Source organism: Carcharodon carcharias, chromosome 10 (assembly GCF_017639515.1).
Source record: "Carcharodon carcharias isolate sCarCar2 chromosome 10, sCarCar2.pri, whole genome shotgun sequence".
Lineage (NCBI taxonomy): Eukaryota > Metazoa > Chordata > Chondrichthyes > Lamniformes > Lamnidae > Carcharodon > Carcharodon carcharias.
Genome location: NC_054476.1, coordinates 137,893,186 through 137,907,936, shown reverse-complemented (window position 1 = coordinate 137,907,936; position 14,751 = coordinate 137,893,186). Strand labels below are relative to the sequence as shown.

Here is a 14,751-nt window from a genome sequence, read left to right as displayed (position 1 = left end):
GTATAATTTCAAATTCTCTGCATTGAATTCAATTTTCCATGCTTCTACCCATTTTCACCATCTGTCACCCTGAAGCCTACAACTGTCCTTGAGTTTCGTAACATCTGGGCTCAGTTGTTTCTAAAAAAGTGAAGAGAGCACTGAACCCAAAACTGACTCTTGGAGAACACCACTGCAAACTACCTCCCATTCTGAAAACCATTCATCTGTCACCACCCTTTGCTTCCTGTCTCTGAGCTAATTTTGCATCCAAACCACTACTTTCCCTTCATTAGTCCTTTTATTTTTCCCTTCCAGTATTCTCCCTTGTCCTTAAGCAACTAGCTCTTACTGAGTTAAGGTTCCATATGCATCCTCCAGTCCCTTGAGGAAATGACTAACTGTTCCATGAATACCTTGACAGGTAATGTCAGCAAGCTGTTCAATTATAGAACATCAGTTGAGCTCAGTCCTGTTCTCATCAAAAATCTGTGTATTTTAATCCTTTTCTACTACAGCCTGTACTATTCTACTTCAAAAGTTTGAGATAGTGCTTCTAGTTCCTGATCGTATCTGATACTCCAGATTGAAAAAGGTCACACCCCATGTGTCCATGTTATGCTAATTGCTTAGAATGCCATGCACTAATTTCAGACATTCTGAAGTGTTGTTTTGTGCTTATTTTTACATTCCTCCTTACAGGGAAAAAACATAGTTGTGTTTTACGGCTCTCAAACAGGAACAGCGGAAGAGTTTGCCAATAGGCTCTCAAAAGATGCTCAGCGGTACGGAATGCGAGGAATGGCTACCGATCCAGAGGAATACGATATGGTTGGTACCACGTTTTGATGACCATAAAGAACTTAGGAGAACTGAACCAAAGCTGATAATGGATGTATATGTATAAAACATAAATGGTAATTTCCAATGGCATTGCATAAGTTTTTAAGAAGTTCTGTCTCTCTTCTAACAATGACTCTAGATGTCTCCTGTTCTGTCTACACCCTTTACTCCATAATTACACTTTTGTGTCTCTAGCTCTTTCTCTGTCCTCCCCTTCACTCAGGAGATCCGCACAAAAGACACAGATCCACCCCTTTCAAAAAAGAGTTAATTATCCAGTAGATTTAATTAGGATTCTTGAATACTTCATTTATTAAATGGAATAAATTAGCAATAAAAGCAAGGGCAACTATGTGGGCATGAAAGCTGAGCTAGCAGAAGCTAAGTGGGATACAAGGCTAGGGGATAGATCAATAGAGAAGTAGTGACGGACATTTAAGGGGGTATTTCATAATACTCAGTATAAGTATGTTCCTACTATAAAGAAAAATTTTAAAGTTAATTGTCCGTGGTTAACTAAAGAAAGCATCAAACGTAAGGAAAAAGCATATAACTGCACATAGGTGAATGGCAGGTCAGATAATTGGTCATAATATAAACAACAGCAGAGAATGACTAAGGTTAATCAGTGGAAAAAAAATTAGAGTAGCTAGCTAGAAATGTAAAAACGCATAGCTAGAGTTTCTACAGGTATTTAAACAGGAAAAGAATACGTAAAGTGAATGTTGATCCTCTGGAGAGTGAGAATGGGGAGATAATAGATAATAAGGAAATGGAGGACGAAATGAACAAATATTTTGCTTGTCTTCACTATAGAAGATACAAAAAACATTCTAATAACTAAATCGGGAAGTGGAGGGGAGAGAGGAACTTGGTGAAATTGCAATTACTAGGGAAGCAGTACTGAGCAAACTGGTGGAGTTGCGGGCTGACAAGGATCCAGATGGTCTTCGTTCTAGAGTCTTAAAAGAGGTGGCTAATGAGGTAGTAGATGTGCTGGTGTTAATTTTCTAAAATTTGCTAGATTCTGGAAAGGTTCCATCAGACTGGAAAGTAGCAAATATAACTCCTCTATTCAAGAAGGGATGGAGGCAGAAAATAGGAAATTATGGGACGGTTAGCCTGACATCTGGCATGAGAAAGTATTAGGATCGACCATTAAACAGGTTGTAGTAGGGCACTTAGAAAAACTCAAGGTAATTGGGAAGAGTCAGCATGGTTTTGTGAAAGGGGAATCATGTTTGATCAATTTATTAGAGTTCTTTGAAGGAGTAACATGTGCTGTGGGTAAAAGGGAGCCTGTAGACATACTGTACTTGGATTTCCAGAAGGCATTTGATAAGCTGTTACATCAAAGGTTATTGCGGAAAATAAAAGCTCATGGTGTAGGGGGCAACATATTAGCCTGAATAGAAAATTGGCTGGCTAGCAGATAAGAGTATGCATAAATGGTTCTTTGTCTGATTGGCAGGATGTGACTAGTGTAGGGATCTGTGCTGGGGCCTCAACTTTTTACGATTTATATCAATGACTTAGATGATGGAGCGAAGGCATGGTAGCTAAATTGCAGATGACAGAAGGATAGGTAGGAAAGTATTTATTGTGAAGAAGACACAAGGAGTTTGCAGACGGATATAAATAGGTTGTGAGTGGGCAAATTTTGGCAGATGAAGTATAGCATAAGAAAATGTGAAGTTGTTCACTTTTTGGCAGGAAGAATAAAAAAGCAGTATTACTTAATTAGAAAGCGACTGCAAAATTCTGAGGTGTAGAAGGATGGAGGTGTTCTCGTGCATGAGTCACAAAAAGTTAGTATGCAGGTACAGCACGTAACAAAGAAGGCTAATGGAATGCTATCCTTTGTTACAAGAGGAATTGAACGTAAAAGCAAGGGTGTTACGCTTTAGTTATATAGGGCATTGGTGAGATTGCATCTCGAATACTGTGTACAGTTTTGGTCTCCTTATTTAAGGACGGATGTAAATGTGTTGGAGACAGTTCAGAGGAGGTTTACTAGGTTGATACCTGGAGTGAGCCGGTTATCTTATGTGGATAGGTTGGACAGGCTGGGCTTGGAGATTAGGAGAGTGAGGGTTGACTTGATTGAAGTATACAAGATCCTGAATGGTCTTGACAAGGTGAATGTGGAAAGGATGTTTCCTTTTGTGGGTGAGTCTAGAACTAGGGGGCACTTTTAAAATTAGGGGTCACCCTTATAGGACAGAGATGAGGAGAAATTTTTGAGGGTTGTGCAACTTTGGAACTCTGCCAGTGGAAGCAAGGTCACTGAATATTTCTAAGGCTGAGGTAGATAGATTCTTGCTGGGCAAGGGAATCGAAGGTATCAGTGGTAGATGGGAATGTAAAACTTGAAACACAAACAGATCAATATAATCTTATTGAATGGCAGAGCAGGCTCGAGAGGCCGAATGGCCTGCTTCTGCTCCTATGTATGTTCACTTAACAATTTGCATCATCAGTTGTTATTAAAAAAGAAAATGATTCATGAAATAGAAGTTATTCACAGAATGTAACACTTAAACAATATTTAACACATTTTTAAATGCAACAAATTAGCAATTTAAAAATTAAGTTCATTTGGCAGACTGAGGTAAGGCCAACAGGGCACCAGGCCGTTGCTGTACTGTAGATATATCTAAAATGTTTTTATTAATAAATTGTCCCCGTTCTGCAATTTAGCTTTGTTTTCCAGTAACCTTGTGTTTAAAGAGGAAGGGGCTGATTTCCTACCAGGCCATTATCAGCTGTTTTTGGTAGGTGCATGATTTACTTAATAAACCCCCATCTTCTGCAACTCAGTTCAACACTTCTACCAGCTGGGAGTGCGTGGTGTGAAACCTGAACCAATTAATCTGCTCTCCAATTCGTGAATACAGCTGCCATTTTAACTGAGGAATGGGCCTCAACATAATAAAGGCTGATTATCACCCTGTTTGATCAGAGAAATTCACCTAAAAGCAGAAATGTTTTTCCTTTGCTTTTCGTCCTCTTGTATGAAGAATATTTTGGGTTGGATTCAGCAGGTACCTGTCACTGTCTGGTTCCTTGTCCAGGTAGCCATTATGCATCTATGAGGCTTAACTATGTTGTCAGGTTGTTCAGCTATGGGGATTTCACCTCTGATTTGAGCATATCCAGCTGTGATCACTGCTACCAGTCTGAAACCTGTTGCTGTTCCCCTACCACTGCATTAGCTGATACCTCTCACTCTATAGAGCAGGGATAAAACTGCACATTCTTAGTCTGTGTTGCATGGCATCATCACTGAATAAAGATATTGATGCATAGAATTGCAAATTTTTTAGTTTCTACTTTTAAAAAATAGAAGCACAAGAAACCCATTTGACCCCTTGAGCTTACCCTGTATTTAATATTATGGCTGATCTTCTATCTCAACACCACCTTCTTGGCATCTCATACCCCTTGATTTCCATAATACCCAAAAATCTATCAGTCTCAGTCTTTATTATACTCTAGGTATCCACAGCTCTCTGGGTAGAGAATTCTAAAGATTCACAACCCCTTTGAGTGAAGAAATTACTCCTGATCTCAGCCCTATATGGCTGACTACACTTGCCCCCCGTCACGTTCTAGACTCCCCAGCCAAGGGCAACACTTTCTCAGCACCTGCCTTGCTTAGTCCCTTAAGAATTTTATGTTTCAACTAGATCACATCTCTTTCTTCCAAGCTCAAGGGGGTGTAAGCCTAGCCTAACTCTGAGGGACAATCCCCTCATCCCAGGAATCAATCCAGTGAAGCGTTGCACTCCCCCTAGGGCAGCGATATCCTTCCTTAGGAAAGGAGACCAAACCTCTACACAGGTATTCCAGGTGTGGTCTCAAGTCTCAGGAACTCTTGAAGGATTAAATTTCTACTTTGGAATTCTTATTTGAAGAAACTCAAGCAAAATAAAATAGCAGAGTGTCAAGAGCAGAGGATGTACAGCTGATCAGAGTTAAAAGATAATTACAGAAAGGGGTGAGCTCATGAAAAAATATAATGGACAACAAGAAATTTTACCAGCTGGAACTGGTGAACAGAGAAACAAATCTCAACAAGGTTTTTAACGTTCGCCTTAATGTAGCCAAGCAGAAGACCAAGTGATAAAATTGCCAATTGTTTTGCCAGTGCCCCAAATCCCAGTTCACTGGAATCTACAGGAGTGGGAAATGGACAACATCACAACCATCTGGACTGAACTACAAATTCCCTCATTCATGCTATTGGGTTCAGTAACAAGAAGTCTCTACCCCTGCCAATACCTCCAAAAGAAACAAAAAATTTGAGGTGAGCATCCATCTCAAGCTGCTAGTGTGAGATGAAATTGAGTAGATTAGCCCTATATTTCCCATAGTTTAGAATGCAAGGTGACATCATTGAAGCTTAAAGCCCTGAAGGGTAGATACCCTGAGGATATTTTCCTTTGCTGGGGAGTCTAGAAATAGACGTCTCAATCTCAGGATAAGGGGTGTGCAATTTAGGACTGAGATGATAAATTTCAAAGAGTTGAATCTTTGGAATTTTCTACCCCAGAGCATCATAGATACTCAGTCATTTAGGATATTCAAGGCGGAGGAAGATTTTCGAATACCAAGGGAATTGGAGGGTTTAGAGAAGTGTAGGACGGTGACTCTATGTGGAAGACCTGCAAGATCTTAGTGATTGGCCAACTCCTCTGATTTCTTACGTTCACCAAGGTTGTTATAATTGTAGTAAGACTTATATACTAATTCCTTTATAATAAAGGCTAACATACCATTTGTTTATGAATTGCTTGCTGTGCCTTCATGTTGGCGCTCTGTGAATGGTCCTTCCCAATACCAACATTTCTCTCATTTAAAAAATTGCTCTACTTTTCTATTTTTCCCATCAAAGTGAATGGCTTCACATTTCTCCACATATTTCATTTGACCTGCTTTTGTCCACTGATTTAACCTGTTTATACCCCCTTGCAACCTTTTTATATCCTCATCATTGCTTACTTTCCCACCTAACCTTGTATTGTCAGCAAACTTGGATATTGATCCCCTCATTAAGTCATTGACGTAGGTTGCAAAGAGTCAAGGCTCAAACATAGATCCTTCTAAAAGAGTGCAACCAGACAAAAGACCTGTGCTCGAGATATTAAGCTGATGTATGAATGGGATGGGAATGACCAGTGATACATGAAGTACATATGTATAAACCCACTATGTGCAAAAATCTGGTCTTAGCTATAACAATATCACAGTCACAAATGTGTATGGTGCAGCTTGTCCTCTGCAGTGATACTCAAAGAATCATGGTTTAGTATTTGAAACTGTAGTATGTGTATGGTTCTAATGCTTTCCCATCATACAAAAGATCTATGCAATACAGGTAGGTATTATGAAGGTGAGGGTTCACACAATGGAGCAATGTTGCATCCTTTACTACTTTAGCTGGAAATAAAAAAAATTGGTAAATTCTGATAAATAAATGCGCCCAACACATTAATCTGTCTTTCGAATGCTGGTTGAAATTTGTATTTTCAGCATCATAATATTTTTATTATGTTGTGCTTTAAAAAAATCTTTTACTTTTTGTTCATACCTGGCCAGACAGTGTCTGCGTACAGTCCAAATAGGAGGCATTGATGGGTAGTAAAGTTAAATGGGGAATTTTGCAAGCAGCTGATGCACAAAGAACAAATGTCCAAATATTTACAATTGTCACACCAGTATGCAGTAAAAATGGTGTTTTGACAAAACACAATAATGAGTCACCTTGAAGTAAGACTTGTCTGCTGTGTCCCAAAAAAGGAGCTCCTTGTACTCAACCTCCTTTTGAGGCCAAAGCTTAGTGACTTTCAGAAGCTTTGTGACCCTGGAAGCAGATCGTAGCATTGAAATCCATATATGACCTTGCTCAGTTGGCAGGCAGAAATGTCTTTTTAGACTGTTGGCGTTATCCTGTTAGCTGTAGCCACTACATAATAGCAGCATGAAAAGACTTGCTTAATCTGTTGCTCAAATTTTTGAGATACTTTGTATTTCTAAGACAATTTGGGGTAGATTGCGCACTTTTCAGGTCCGAAAGTGGTGGCCACGACAAGTAGTATTTTCCACTGATTGGATGCTGCCATCACTGAGCAACAGTGTGTATTAATTGTAGTGCCGGTGTGATACTCAGTCAAGCTCATAACGTAGCTCATTCAACCTCGCTAAAAGCGACATACATTTATATGCAGGGACCCTTTGTCTGCAAACAAAAGAAATATGTTCAAGTCTTGCACCTTTTTTTGAATGGGAACTTATAGTTCCCTGTTGCTTTCTCCATGGCAACTCCTCAGCCAACTCATAGTAGACTGCCAACCAATCAGCACCCTCCTGAAGTATAAATTGTTGTGGTCATTTGAAATTTGGAATTCTTGTGTTTGTCCGGATGAATGCAAGGCAATAAGCTTTGGTAACATGCTTCTCTTTTCAGTGATATTCCAAAACCAATATCTGATCATGTATTTATTTACTGCATTTGGGGCATCAATTTATGTAAATTGGTTGCAATGCTTAACTACCTGGCAACAATGATTAAACTTCAAAAGTAATCCATTGCTTGTTAAATATTGACAATGGCCTGAGGATGTGATGAGGTACAATTCCAATTATTGTATTTTACCTTCGCCCGAGTTTGGTGTAAATTTTCTATCCCTTTCAGTCTGAGTTAAACCGACTTACAGAATTAGAAAACTCACTGGCAATATTCTGCATGGCTACATATGGAGAAGGCGATCCCACTGACAATGCACAGGACTTCTATGACTGGATGCAAGAGACTAATCTAGATCTGTCTGGCGTGAAATATGCAGTAAGTATTATGGAAAATATACAGGGATTTCTGGCTTTAAAAGGATTGTATAACCTAATCTATGGAGATAATTTCAAAGGAACCTTCAGGAGATTGGGGATTTTGTGTAATGGAATGTGGCTTGTGGTATGTTCTCATCAGGATGTGATTTATTTTGATATGAGACCTGGTATTTCCTATTAATAAAAAATAATCTTTTAAAATGTTTATTGCAAGTGTAGGAAAAAAAAATACAAAATACTGCATCACAAACCAAGTAGTAATGTTTTAGTTTCTTGAGATTTCAATAGGGTGTAATTCCTAAGAATTGGACTTCATAAAAGCAGCTTGGAATACAATTGGAATTATCAGCCATGACAAGTGGCAGGTGTTGCATGCTTGGGGTGGCAGGGGCGCAGTGGGGAAACAGGTGATTTAGGACCTCAGGTTCCCAAAGCTCTCCACTTGTGGGGCTTTCCTCATACCATGTCTGAGTCTGTTGTGAAGTTTCATTGCTATGAATAACCACCAGCAAGAGTTGCTGGCTATCATTGGCACTGCACAGCTGCCTGGGTGATAAAAGATGAACCAGGTGGACTTTGGTCTTTTTCCTTGTAGCAATTCCTATGTTCCGTTGACGCTTCCCTAGGTGAGAACTGCTGCAGTAGAGTCCCAAGCCCCAGTATTTGTGGAGGGGTGAGGAGGAAGCAGCATTATGTGGGCAAAACCCAGCAAGGCTGGGGGCTTGAAGTTCCTGTCAAGTAGAACCTTATATTTTTGTTCCTTTACCTGCCCACCAGCTGCCTGTTGCCGGGTAGGAAAACTAGTGCCAGAAGGTTTTTCCTCTACATTGGGGCGACTAAGCGCAGACTGAGTGACCTTCCTGTCGCTTGCCATTTCAACTCACCATCTTGCCCTCATGCCCACGTCAGTCCTTTCCCTGTTGCAATATTCCAGTGAAGCCAAACACAAACTAGAGGAACAGCACCTCATCTTCTGATTGGGCACTTTACAGCCTTCTGAAATTAACATTGAGTTCAACAACTTCAGACCATGAGCTCTCCTCCATCTTTACCCCTTTTTTTAATCCAATTATTCCTTTTTTTCCCCCAACGCCACGCCACATGTGTGCATGCGCGCGCACACACTTATCTGTCATTGTTCTTATGTTTTGCTTTGAATGCTGACCCTTGTTCTGCTATCTTACCTTTATGCCACTATCAGCATCTCCATTTAGTCTTTAACACTACCGTTAACACCCCCTTTGTCCTGTGCCCATGGCATCTTTGTCAAATTTGAATTCAATAAAAATCAGGAATTCAAAGTCAAATGATGACCATGAAACCATTGTCAATTGTTGTGAAAACCCACTCATTCTCTTTAGGGGGGGTTGTCCTTATCTGATCTGGCCTACATGTGACTCCAGACCCACAACAATGTGGTTCTTAAATGCCCTCTAAAATGGCCTGGCAAGCCACTCAGTTGTATCAAACTACTACAAAGTCACAAAAAAGGAATAAAACCAGATGGGACCACCTAGGCACCGGAAACGATACCGCCAATCTCGGCACTGTCGGCCCTGCAAAGTCCTCCTTACTAACATCTGGGGGTTAGTGCCCAAATTAAGAGAGCTGTCTCACAGACAGTCAAGCAACAGCCTGACAAGAATCATTGTCATGGAATCATATCTTACAGATAATGTCCCAGACTCCACCATCACCACCCCTGGTGGTCCCAACAGCAGGACAGACCCAGCAGAGGTGGCGGCACAGTGATATACAGTTGGGAGGGAGTTGCCTTGGGAGTCCTCAACATCAAGTCTCATGGCACCAGGTCATACATGAGCAAAGAAACCTCCTGCTGATTACCACATACAGCCCTCCCTCAGCTGATGAATCAGTGCTTCTTCATGTTGAACACCAGTCTGAGGAAGCACTGTGGGTGGCAAGGATGCAGAATGTGGGACTTCACTGCCCATTACCATCACATGCAAAAGATATATCTGAAGCATTTGCAACAATCTTCAGAAGTACCAAGTGGATAATCCATCTCGGCCTCTTCTGGAGGTCCCCAGCATCACAGATGCCAGTTCTCAGCCAATTCGATTCACTCCACGTGATATTAAGAAACGGCTGAAGGCACTGGATACTGCAAAGGCTATGTGTCTTGACGATATTCTGGCAATAGTACTAAAGACTTGTGCTGCAGAACTAGCTGCAACCTAGCCAAGCTGTTTCAGTACAGTTACAACACTGACATCTACCCGGCTATGTGGAAAATTGCAGAGGTATGTCCTACACACACAAGCAGGATAAATCCAACCCGACCAATTACCACCCCATCAGTATACTCTTGATCATCAGTAAAGTGATGGAAAGGGTCATCAACAATGCTGCAAAGCGGCACTTGCTGAGCAATAACCTGCTCACTGACGCCAAGTCTGGATTCCGCCAGGGCCACTCAGCTCCTCATTACAGCCTTGGTTCAAACATGGACAAAAGAGCTGAACTCCCGAGGTGAGATGAGAGTGACTGCCCTTGACATCAAGGCTGCATTTGATCAAGTGTGGCATTGAGGAGCCCTAGAAGAATTGGAGTCAATGGGAATCAGGGTGAAAACTCTCCACTGGTTGGAGTCACGCCTAGCACAAAGGTGGTTGTGGTTGTTGGTCAGTCATCTCAGTTCCAGGACATCACTGCAGGAGCTCTTCATTGTCGTGTCCTCAGCCCAGCCATCTTCAGTTGCTTCATCAATGACCTTCCTTCCATCATAAAGTCATAGTGGGGATATTTGCTGCTGATTGCACAGTGTTCACCATTTGTGACTCCTCAGAAGCAGTCCATGTCCAAATGCAATAAGATCTGGACAATATCCAGGCTTGGGCTGACAAGTGGCAAGTAACATTTCGCATCACAAGTGTCAGGCAATGACCATCTTCAACAAGAGAGGATCTAACCATCGCTCCTTGATGTTCAGTGGCATTACTGTCACTGAATCCCCCACTATCGACATCCTGGGGGTTACCATTGACCAGAAACTGAACTGCACTAAGTATATAAATACTGTGGCTACAAGAGCAGGTCAGAGGCTAGGAATCGTGCAACGAGTAACTCGCTCCCTAACTCCCCGACGCCTCTGCACCACCTACAAGGCACAAGTCAGGAGTGTGATAGAATACTCCCCACTTGCATGGATGAGTGCAGCTCCAACAACACTCAAGAAGCTTGACACTGTCCAGGAAAAAGCAGCCTGCTTGATTGGCACCACATCCACAAACATTCACTCCCTCAACCACCGACACACAGTAGCAGCGGTGTGTACCATCTACAAGGTGCACTGCAGGAATTCACCAAGGCTCCATTGACAGTACCTTCCAAACCCATGACCACTACCATCTAGAAGGACAAGGGGAGGTTCCTGGAGGTTCCCCTCCAAGTCAGTCACCATCCTGATTTGGAAATATATTGCTGTTCCTTCACTGTCACTGGGTCAAAATCCTGGAACTCCCTTTCTAACGGAATGGCGGGTGTACCTACACCATGTGGACTGCAGCGGTTCAAGAAGGCAGCTCACCGCTACCTTAAGGGCAACTAGGGTTGGGCAATAAATGCTGTCCCAGCCCGCAAAGCCCACATCCTGTGAACGAATATTTTAAAAAGTCATACAGACTCAAAACATTAACTCTGCTTCTCTCTCCATAGATGCTGTCAGATCTGCTGTGTTTTTTCCAGCATTTTCTTTTTTTTTATTTCAGATTTCCAGCTTCTGCAGTATTTTGCTTTTAGCCAGAAAGTTTCTACCAGGACCCTTGGAAATTGTCCCTGGAAATCAGGACAGAGAGAGCATTTATAATGTGGAACAAACAGCTCTGCCTCTTTTTTACTTCCAGCTTTCCTGAGCCCATGGAAACGAATTGTTAAATTTGAATCGAGCTCCCGATTGCACTGTTGGAACCTGATTTAAATATGTTATTGAAGTTCGCCTCGAAGCTTGCACAGTGAATTACTGTATTCCCCGTTGTAAAATTTTTAACCCAAACCGCTTGCCATGGCATTAATATCCAGGCTGCGGTCATACTTTTGCAGGGTTTTCCTGCATACGGAGTTATACCGCTTTGGCTGGGCACTGGGCTGTTTGCAGAAGAGTGAAAGCATATGGGGAATGCCTCAAGCAACAATTCTGCTGGCAGGTTGATGAGAGGGTGGATTGATTTAATCTGCTGAAACTGGGGACCACAGGAGGGAAGGAAAGGTGTAAGACACTTTCCACACAGTGATTGAGAGTTGAACTTGGCTACCCAACTAGCTACTGTGGTCTGAATTTTCAGCTGTATATTGCCCTTAGTATCTAGTCACCCAGGATTACTGAAACATATTGAATACTTTGGTTAGTAACAATAAAAAGTCTGTTTGCAAAGGCCAACTCTTCTGAGCATTGGTTCAAAACGTGCAAACTCTTCACCTGACCCCACCCCAAAACAAAAAAGGATGTGCAAAGTCTGATATAATTTAGAATTTTATTTCTGCTTCTAGGTCTTTGGGCTTGGAAATAAAACCTATGAACATTTTAATGCAATGGGAAAGTATGTAAACAAGAGACTGGAGCAACTGGGAGCAGAAAGGATCTTCGAACTTGGTTTGGGAGATGACGATGGCAAGTGAGTACATTTATGGGTCAAGTTTCTGTACATTTGGCACTGGTAGAAAATGTTTCCTAGCTGTGATGCAGATTTAAGGGTCTTTTAAAATACACCTGCTGAAAATGAGACCACCAGCTAAAGTGTCATTCCAGATTGAGAGCTGTAATAGCCTCGTATTTGAATGCTACTACAAATGTTAAAAAAGTAATCATCTTCATTTTTCTTTTAAATGCAACTCTTGTCTTATAGTTTAAAATGTAAAGCATGCAGTGACTGGGCTTCAGGATTTCCACTTCTGAGGCTAAGGTGCTGATGTTTTTACAGTTACACCTTGGTTCAGTAGTTTTGGTGAACCAGTAGCAAAATAGTGAGCAGAGGCTAATTGCTGAAATTAATTGAAGCACCATGCTTCAATGCTATACCTCAGAAATAGCAACGAGAGAACTGAGACATTGAGAGACAGTGGCCAAGTGTTCTTTCGAACAAACAAGTTGCATCTCTAATATTGATGGTAAGCACATATACTCGAGGGTGGTATTCTTCTGCAGTGGCTTAAGGTATATAGACACTTGCTCCCTATCAAAAAAAAAAGCACTGCTCCTGGCACATGACTAGTTCCATTTGACTGATGCAAGAGCAAAATACTATGGATGCTGGAAATCTGAAATGAACATAGAATATGTTGGAAATACTCAGGTTTTACAGCATCTGTGGAGGGACAAAAAGTTAACGTTTCAGGGTGATGACCTTTCAGAACTGTCATCTACCTGCTAGAGTAACTTTTTGTCTCTCTTCAGATGTTACCAGACCTGCTGAGTATTTTGTTCCATTTCTGGCTAAATTGGTAAGTGACCTTTAAAAAGTCAACTTTCCCTTTCCAATGATTTTATTTAAAAAAAAATGGAAATCACTACCATCTCAGGTAAGAAAGGCCAAAGTCCTTGATAATGACAGTGATTAAAAATTCCCCTTTTCACGCCAACTGAGCTTGTGTTGATCTTTTACCAGCCACTGGAAAGAGCTCCAGAGCCTGCTGCAACTATATAGTTTTACTGACATCCTTTTAACGGCAAAGGTCAGGATATGATTGCCAAAGGATTACAAGTATAATGCTCTGAGTTGCTTTGTTTGATGCGCTTCTCAAAATGACAATGGTGTTTCTGCTATAAATGAAAAGGTATGTTGTGCTGAGTGAGATATTGACCATCTATTATATTTTCCTACATGTGTGTGAAGTGGACCTTTTGGATTTTGCGAGATTGCATTTTATACCTTCAACCGCACAAGCTACTGCCCTGTCTCCAACTCCCCTTTTCTCTTCAAAATCCTTGAGTATGTTGTTGCTTCCCAATCTGTGCCTATCTTTCTGGAATTCCTTGTTTGAATCCTTTCAATTAAACTTCTGCCTGTGCCATAATACCAAAATGGCTCTTATCAAAGTCACAAATGATGTCCTATGTGACTGTGGAAAAGGTAAACTATTTCTCTTCTTCCTCTCTAGGCTGACACTCTGGTGCAGTACTAAGGGAGTGTTTACTTTTGGATGAGATGTTAGACAGATGCCCCATCTGCCCTCTCAGTAGATGTCAAAGATCCCATGATGCTATTTCAAAGAAGAGCAGGGGAGTTATCCCTGGCATCCTGGCAAATATTTATCCCTCAATTGACATCATCAGAACAGATGATTTGTCATTATCACATCGCTGTTTGTGGGAGCTTTCTGTGTGCAAATTGACTGCAGAATTTCCTACATTACAACAGTGATTACAATTCAAAAGTACTCTATTGGCTGTAAACCATCTTGGCGAGTCCTGTGGTCATGCAAGGCACTGAATATAAATACAAGTCTTGTTTTCCCTACATTTCTGCTGCCTCTGACACAGTTGATTACACCATCCTCTTCCAATGCCTTTCAACATCATGGAGCTGTGTGGGACTGCATTCATCAGGTTCCATTTTTCCATTTTTATCTGTCAAATCAAAGCCTGAGAATCACCTGCACTGATTCCTCTTCCAGTTCTGACACTGGTGCACAACACCCCCCCCCACCCCCCAACAAAACAAGGATCTCTCCTTGACCTCCATTTATTACTCATCTATATGCTGCCCCTTGGTGACATCATTGGAAAAGTATCAGTTTCTGCTGCATGCTGACAATATCTAGCTCTACCTCATCACCAACTCCCTTGACTACTCCATTGGCTATTCACTCACCTGTCCAACATCCGTTACGAAATATTAGGAAGACTGAAGCCATTGTCTTCAGTCCCTGCCACAAACTCTGCTCCCTGCTATCAAAGCCATCCATCCACCTGGCAACTGTCTGAATCTGAACCACACTGCTCATGAGCTCGGTGCCATATTTGACCCCAAGGTGAATTACTTGCCATCACTAAGACTGCCTATTCTCACCGTAACTCTGCCCCGTCTTAGCTCGTTACTGCTGCAACTCTCATCCATGTCT

At 41.5% G+C, this 14,751-nt stretch overlaps 1 protein-coding gene across 5 annotated transcripts in view; it reads left to right on the top strand.

The window, feature by feature from the left end:
* The window catches only part of LOC121283253 (NADPH--cytochrome P450 reductase-like), a 95,713-nt gene that overhangs the window by 58,001 nt on the left and 22,961 nt on the right, over positions 1-14,751 (top strand). For all 5 annotated transcript variants that reach the window (XM_041197634.1, XM_041197633.1, XM_041197636.1 and 2 more), the window contains 3 exons: positions 682-810; positions 7,520-7,669; positions 12,181-12,305. In XM_041197634.1, coding sequence (XP_041053568.1) covers positions 682-810; positions 7,520-7,669; positions 12,181-12,305 — 404 coding nt within the window. The remainder of the gene's footprint in view (positions 1-681; positions 811-7,519; positions 7,670-12,180; positions 12,306-14,751) is intronic.